The following is an 8,149-nucleotide window of genomic DNA, read 5'->3' on the forward strand; positions in this document are numbered from 1 at the left end:
GATTCACCATTTGTGAAATCTCATTCTAAAATTTTCACTCCATAGTAGTGTGTCACTATCCCAAGCTCCAAATTACTTTTTGCTCCTTAAAACAGTTAGAACCAGCCCTAAGGTAATTTTTTTTCCTGATAATGAAGTATTTAAGTGAATCTGCATAATTTTCTCATAATTGTCAGGTCTTTCTGGACAGACTCATTGAGTAATTTGGATTAAAGTTAGTTTTAAGGTGTGTTTTTGGCCTCATGTCTTGTTTGAGTTCAAAGTTTACATAGCCACTAACTATATGCTTTGCCTTTTAAGTAGGCCTGATGTATTTTTGAACATGTGTATTTGTACAAATGTCATCTCTTCCTGAAGTATTACCATTGTTTTGAGGTTAGTAGTGGATGAGCTTTATTTTGGTTCTTCCCACTTTGTTTCTCCTGAGCACTATTCCAGTTGCACACTGCTAACATGAGGCTCTGGACTGTGCATGAATCTGTAATTTCCACTTTCCCCAGATTTTTCCTTTTAAAGAGCTCATGGCAGACCCAGTGTTTAATTCTGGTCACCTGTTAGTTGTCTGGAAAGGCCATGGCCAGAAAAGACACTTGATACACACTGTCTTCATAATCTTACATCCAGTAATTACTCTCCCGTTACTTGCCAGTTATGATTGCAGTCTGTCCAGTGCAAACTGACATTGGATTCTGTGTAAAATTTCAAAAGTTTCTGCATATTTGGAAAGATAGGGAAGTTTTTTTTTAAACATTCAATATCTTTTAAGCTTTCAATACCAGTCTCAAGCATTTTGGATTGACAGACTTAGTTCTTTGTCAGTTCTTTCTGCATGACCATGGGAAAAATACTCCTACTAAATTAGTGCTTCAGGTTGCTCTTCCCATTCATGATGCCACTGCCACCAGTAGTTGTGGACTCTGTGTCACTACCTAGAGTTGAAATGAACTCTGAAGTAAGCAAGTGTTTACAAGTATTTCCCCTGTTGTGTGTACCAGTATACTGAGCTAAGCATGGATAAATGGGTTAGTGCATCTGAAATGATGATTCTTGCTGAGAGAAGGATCAATCAGTGTCCACAGATCAGGGAAAACAATTGTGGTTTCTGAGACTGTTTTATTACATTCACATAGATTTTGCTGTGTTTTATTGTATTCACAGGACTTAACCCATACCTGACTCTAAATACTTCTGCTAGCGGAACTATTCTCATAGACCTTTCCACAGAAGACAAGGAATTTCAGTCCGTAGAAGAAGAGGTAAATTCTTTGTAGTCTCTCAGTATTTTTGCTATTGCTGCTAAAGAAGCAGATAAGGAAGTATTGCTAGACAGTTTAACTTATCCTTTAAGTAAAACTTGCATAAGGATACTTCAGACTCCCAGCTTTGACTGCACCACTGGGCAGTCATGATGTCTGTAACTTTTTTCTTTCTTACATTATTATTGCTTGTAGTATTTTTAAAACCTGTACTATATATCAAATATCTTCAATATAACATAAATTCTATGCTACCAATTGATTGCCTGTTGTCATTGACAGTTTTACATCACTTTCTTTCAAAGTGCCGTAATAACACAAGGCAAAATTCTGAACAAATACAATTTTTAAGAGATTAGTGACAGTCTCCTCCAGTTTGAAAACTAGACCATGGAGCAGTCAAAATACATTCGGATTTTTTTTTAATCATTAAACCTATTCATGTGCATTCACAAAATCCAGCATTACTTAACAACCAGTTACCTAAAAATTTCTCTTACGATTTTTAATTATGTTACTAAATTATGCATTATTTTCGTTACTGGACTTGTGTAAAGGAAACATGTTGAATATATTCTGAAAGAATGTCATCCTCTTTAAATTCTCAATTTTCAGATGCAGAGTACTGTCCGAGAGCACAGAGATGGAGGACATGCTGGTGGAGTCTTCAATAGATACAACATCTTAAAGGTGCCTGGTTTTTTCTGTGGCCAGTGGTTTTACATGTTTGGAGTTTTGTCTAAAAGTAACATATCCGTAAAATGTTCTACACTTGTTTGAGTTCCATAAGGTGACAAGATGTGCCATTCTGAGACATGCACATGATAAAGGTGTGAACCTCTTTCTAGAGAGGTTCAAAGACTTAATTTATACAGAAAAGCTATTTATGGGCTAATAGGAAGAAATTGACTTCACTGAAAACTGGAGAATTTTTGAAGAAAAAGACAGGAGGTTTTATAAGAAACAGAAGAGGGTGTCTTTTGAGAGAGAATGGCAGGAAAGAAACAGAAGAAGGAAACACAAAACTTTTGAACTTTTATTTTGGCTTGGTTTAATATCAAACAAGAGTAAAAAAACAGGTAGTAGATGAGTTTAAATAATCTAATGGAATTTTGGTTTGAATTTATGTGGTTTTCCCTCTGAAGTAATGGTAATTTTCATTAATATCATAAATATTTTGATTTGCAAGTACTACTAAGTTTTATTCTGAACTCAAGTTACAGTGGAATTGCTGTGCTGTATCTACATGCACAAGACTTTGCAATACCCAGCCTACCTCTGCAGGGAGCATGTAATTTACTTTCTTTTAGAAGTGCTTCACAAATCTTCATGGAAGGCATTTCTTAATTTATTGATTGATCTTTTTACTAGTGATTCGGCATCAAGAAAAATTGTGACTGAGCCTGCTAAATTTAAATTAGCATATTTAATTTAAGGTTTATTTACAAGGAGCTCTGTAAAATGAATTGTTTCTTATGTATATAGTTACTACTTACTTGCCATAAAGCAACCATCAGTTTGTGCGGGGTAAGTCAGTTGGTGTTTCATTGAGTCCCAGGGAAAGTATTCTCATTGGAGTGGCAGTGTAACTGTACTGTAGTGTAGTGGCTGTAGATTATCTGTCCAGTGAAGTGAGCTGAGATTTTTGGTGTCATTTTGACTGTTTCAGATTCAGAAAGTGTGCAACAAAAAACTATGGGAAAGATACACACACAGAAGGAAAGAGGTCTCTGAAGAGAATCATAACCATGCCAATGAAAGGATGCTGTTTCATGGTGAGAATTTGAAATGCACTTTATGACCTTATTTCATCAGCAGCACTCTTTATTGGAGGGTTCCTACTGTCTCAAAGTAAATTTCCTCAGTGGAAGTAGATTCCAGGTTTTACACGAGTTTTTTTATGAGCAAGTGTTTGTGTATTTCACAAGGGATGATACAATGTACTGTATTGTTCTTCTGAAATTTGCATCTCCTTGTCTCCCCAAAGAAGACTTCAAAGATCTGAGTGAAAACATTTCAGCAATTATAAATGAAGATTAGGTAGTGTGCCTCCTCAAGTCTGTTTTGTCAGCTGTATGACCAAAATCATTAAAGGTCAAACTTTATTCTGTTAAGGATTGTTTTGGGGTGGGATTTTTTTGTTTGTTTTCTTGGTTTTATAAGTTGATAAGTTAGTTTTGTTAAGCGTTCCAAAGATAGCTTATCATTAGCAAGGTAAAGCCAGTTGAAGTCTTTCCTGTACACAAATACAGAGTTTGTCCCCGTGAGCAAAGTTCACAGTGCATGTTCATAAGGAAGGCTACGTAGTTCCCAGCACACTGGGAACAAGTGATTGAATTGTGACACATACAAAAATCTGTGTACTGTATTGTCAGTGTTTTACTTCCTTTCTCTTAGGCTCCCCTTTTGTGAATGCAATCATTCACAAAGGCTTTGATGAGAGACATGCCTATATAGGCGGCATGTTTGGAGCTGGGATTTATTTTGCTGAAAATTCTTCTAAAAGCAATCAGTATGTGTATGGAATTGGAGGTGGCACTGGATGTCCAATTCACAAAGATAGATCTTGCTATGTTTGCCACAGGTAAGTCCCTTAAAAGAATCTGATTTTGCTTTTGCATATTGTGTCCTAGATTATCAATGCAGCAGTCTCTCTCTGAGGAAGGGTTTGCTTGCTAACCAGACCTTCTCAGTACTCTCTGTGTGCTGGGTGCTGGACCTAATAGAAACTTTCAGAAAACTTTGACGTTTCAAAGTCCTAAAGAGCCTTCAACCATCTTAAGGGCATCTTTGCCCTTAATTTAGTGTAAAAATCAGACTTAGGAAGCCAGAGAATGAAGAAGATCTGCTAGATGCTTATGTGAGAGATGCAATATGAGAGTTTAGTTCATTGTCTGTTACAGAGAAAGGAGAAATTCAGAGATATTCAGATGCAGTATTTCTTTGAGGAGGATGTACTTTGTAACAGTCAGCACTCACATCACTGCTTTTTCACACACTGAAATAGAGATATGGATTTGTCGATTCTGCCACTAACTGAGTTCTTGAATCCACTTTTCAACAAGAACACCTGTTACCAATACCATCAATTCAGAATAAACTCTTAGATCGTGGAGTCAGTTTTGGTGGTAGCAGTCATTTCAACCAGAAGAATATTTAGTGTTTGTGTGCATCCTGTTTTACATTGGTATGCAAGGATAAAGTCATCCTTCCAATATCCTTCTTTGAGTCTCTCCCCCTTTTCATGTTGCTTACTCTTTTCTGGCACTCTCAAATAATGAGGATCATCTTCCAGAGTTAGAGAGGATGTCAGAGTCTCATCATGCTTTTTAAAGTTTTGAATAAGAAGGGGTTTTTAGTTTGCCTTCTGCAAACAGTGAGAAAAGCAAAAGTTTTAGCAGAGTGAGGTGGTACATAACCTTGGTCTGTAAAAATGCCAGGCTTCCATTCATTGCAGTAGGTACATGTATACAGAAATAAGAGCCCTTGTTGAGTCTTCTGATGGTGAAAACAGCATAGCAAACTGACAAATGCTAGTCTGAGCTATTTTGCATTGACCTAGAGTTTGTCTTGGCCTTGATGTTGACTTGGCTGTTAGATAGTAATCTAGCATTAGAACGCTTGTGAATTAGGTTGTCAGGATGAGTAATGGGGGAGGGGATAAAAAACTTTTTCCTAAAAGGCCTGAAAAAATGAAAATAAATAAGTAACAGACAAAGAAAAGGTTGTGGCAGTCTCTTAGTACATTGTTAAGCATGCTGTTTCCAGTAACTTAAGATAAACATTTTTCCACATTACTACCAGCCCTTTCCTTGGGCTAGAGCATTCCAAAGTGAGTGCAACTTCTGTTCAGCAAAATAGAACCTGATAAGTTTATGAGCTATGAAAGCTGACTGAAGTGGCTTCAAGGTTCAAAGTCATAAGCATTGTGTATTCATGGTCCTTTTTCCCTTTCAACACAGGCAGTTGCTCTTCTGTCGTGTAACGTTGGGCAAGTCCTTCCTTCAGTTCAGTGCCATGAAAATGGCTCATTCTCCCCCAGGACATCACTCAGTGACCGGGCGGCCCAGTGTGAATGGATTGGCATTGGCAGAATATGTCATTTACAGAGGAGAGCAGGTAAAGAGCTTTTGGGTTGGTTTTAGTCTCTTTTGTCTTTTCAAAGGCATGTTATGTATTGGGGTTTTTTTCCCCTAGGTTTGTGGATGCTAGGGCTTGCTTTTGTTTTAGAACAAACTCCAGCTGTGGTTGCAGGTGAAAGGATGCATGTTTCCTGAATGATCCAGGGATTTTTACCTTTGACAGTTTGCCCTTTTTTCTTTTGACATTAATTTTTTATTCTCCTTAACAAACATTATTAATTCATCCAGAGAATCAAATAATAATAATAAAAAAAAATTGTCATTCTTCCAGGCTTATCCAGAATACTTGATTACTTACCAGATTATGAAACCTGAAGCCACCACTGAAGCTTAAGACAAGTTAGTCATGGGAAACCATCAGACTTTGGATGTAAGGATATCAATGGCTGCCATCCCAATAATAACAAGTTTTTGTTGAAAAACTTCCCATTCCCAGGTGGTGTGGTAGCAAATGTGAACAAAATATACCAGTTTTGACTTGATAAAGCTTTAATAATGTACAGTATGTTTTTCTAAAATTTCAGAAATGTCCTCTTTTTCAGCACTTTAACAGATACCATTCCAGGCATAAACTGGGGTTTGGCTGTACTAAATTATAAACAAAAATTAACTTGAAACAATGGTTTTATACAATACTGCATTCAAACCTAGCAGAAAATGTAATGGTCTATACAGGAACTCATTTTACTAATATTGTGTTCTTTAAAACACTGCATTTACACTGAAAACGTTTTCATTTGTAAAACTGTAAATAAGAGCTTTTGTACTAGCCTGGTATTTATTTACATTGCTTTGTAATATAAGTGTTTTAGAACTGCAATCTTGTACAAAATGTTCTTTCCAGATGTTGGTTTGTTCATCTGTGTTTTCTCATGTGAGATAGATTTGAAAAGTCAATTTTTTTCAGGCTTTATCACTTAATTGTAAGGGAGAAAGCAAATTTTATCTGAAGAGGTTTAGAAATATCCAGCTTTAGATTGAATACACAAATTTTTTTTCTGTATTTTTATTTATGAAATATACATTCCTGAGAATGGTGAGCTATGAAAATAGAATATTCCAGACAAATACTTAAGTGGTTTTCCACCTACTTCCTAGAGTTTCATATTTTATTTCTGTAAAATGCCTTTCAAAGTTTTTTATTTAACTACAGGTATAGTTAACCTGTATCCTCACTTCAAGGCTAGTAGACCTTGCAAGTTACAGTTTTAGTAAATTATTTTCTTTAAATGTAGATGGAAAATTGGCCTCAAGAAGTTTTCTTGAGTTTCTCTTGCTTACATTTAAGCCAGGAAGGTAAATAGTTTATTCCTAATATGAGGGCAAACAACTTGGCCTTTTTAATATGCTTTTTTTGGTAGATTAATCTACCTGTTGGTGCCCTCAGAATATGAGCATTGCAAGGTGGAAATGTTAAAAGCCATCCTCTCATCTCCTGTGTCTCGTCCATGTTAACATTCAAGCTGTGGTTGAAGCAGGTGTGTAGGAGTGTGTTTGTCTGCTTTCAGCTGAGTGGAACTGCTGGGGCTGCACCTTCTGCTCCCAGCTCGGCCAGCTGGGAGAGGAGGAGCAGCTCTGCCATAGCAGCAGCTGCCTTTGGTAGCCCTGGTGAGGCCCCTTGGACAGAGGAAGAGTGCAAAAGGTACAGCCCCTGCCCAGGTGTCACTGGGGGTTCCTGGCTGCGCCCACCCGCTCCATCAGCGCTGCCATAGCTCTCATGTGTATTCTCCTTTTCTGCCATCTGCAGTTTTTACCTACGTATTTCAAAAATATGTAAATACAAATTATAAGTTACTTGGGGTTAAAGTGGGTAGGAGTATATTTTAGTTGTTTAATATTTCTACATACAGAACACTGTCCCAGAAGACAATTTGTTTGCAGGGCATGTTATCTTACCATGGTTTTAAATGTAGTAACTGATCAAGATAATGAAATCCTCTTGCTGATGTGGTGGTTATGTGATTATGCTCTATGTAAAAATGTATTGAACCTTACCCAGTTATGTGAGAAAACTGAATAAGATTGCAGAATTCTTGCAGAAGGTAATATTGGCTATGAATAAAAAAGGCTTTGATTTTTAGGTACTTTCTCCCAGCATGTTGCCTGTTCCTTAGGTATAGTAATGCTGGAATTTGTGTTCATGCAGAATCTGTTAATTATGTTTAAAACTTTTTTGTTATTGCTAAAATGCTTCATTCTATATGAATGATCACCTAATGTCTTGTAAAATATTGTGGTATGATAGCATTTTAAGTGGTACCACAATGTTGGTTTTGTCTGTTTGGGGATTTTTTGAGCTGTTTTTTTTGCATGACATACCTTGCACTCTGAAGATGGAAGCTGTAATGATTTGATAATACTGACTGTTGAGGTGAACCTTTAATCCCTTGTGCAATTAGTTCTGCTTTACTCATCTTGAAGTGTCTTTACATGTACTGTATGACATTCCATATCCATTTAACACTAAATAAATTTAATTCACTGGTTTTCTGGTAGCTTGGGAGTAATTACAGATGTAGTGTGTTAACCCATTGTTTTAAATGTAAGCATGCACAATGCTGTAACAAACTGCATCACTGGAGGCAAAATTAATTACATTAAGTAGCAGAGCTTTTAATGTGGATGACAACTTGTAAATACTGTAAAAACTTGTAGTTCGATATATGGCTAACTAACAGCTTTTGCTAGCAGTGAAAATGTTTCAGTAATAAACCCAGGAGCTACAATTTGTGCACTTCAAACTCCATTATA

General features: G+C 36.6%; 1 protein-coding gene across 2 annotated transcripts in view; it reads left to right on the forward strand.

Moving 5' to 3' along the window:
- The window catches only part of TNKS2 (tankyrase 2), a 29,490-nt gene extending 21,597 nt beyond the window's left edge, over nt 1-7,893 (forward strand). For both annotated transcript variants that reach the window (XM_059851611.1, XM_059851612.1), the window contains exons 22-27: nt 1,159-1,256; nt 1,872-1,946; nt 2,926-3,031; nt 3,654-3,840; nt 5,219-5,375; nt 5,670-7,893. In XM_059851611.1, the coding sequence (XP_059707594.1) occupies nt 1,159-1,256; nt 1,872-1,946; nt 2,926-3,031; nt 3,654-3,840; nt 5,219-5,375; nt 5,670-5,732 (686 nt within the window). In that variant the 3' untranslated portion in view covers nt 5,733-7,893. The remainder of the gene's footprint in view (nt 1-1,158; nt 1,257-1,871; nt 1,947-2,925; nt 3,032-3,653; nt 3,841-5,218; nt 5,376-5,669) is intronic.
- Nucleotides 7,894-8,149: the final 256 nt, after the last annotated feature.

This window comes from Haemorhous mexicanus, chromosome 7 (genome assembly GCF_027477595.1).
Source record: "Haemorhous mexicanus isolate bHaeMex1 chromosome 7, bHaeMex1.pri, whole genome shotgun sequence".
NCBI lineage: Eukaryota > Metazoa > Chordata > Aves > Passeriformes > Fringillidae > Haemorhous > Haemorhous mexicanus.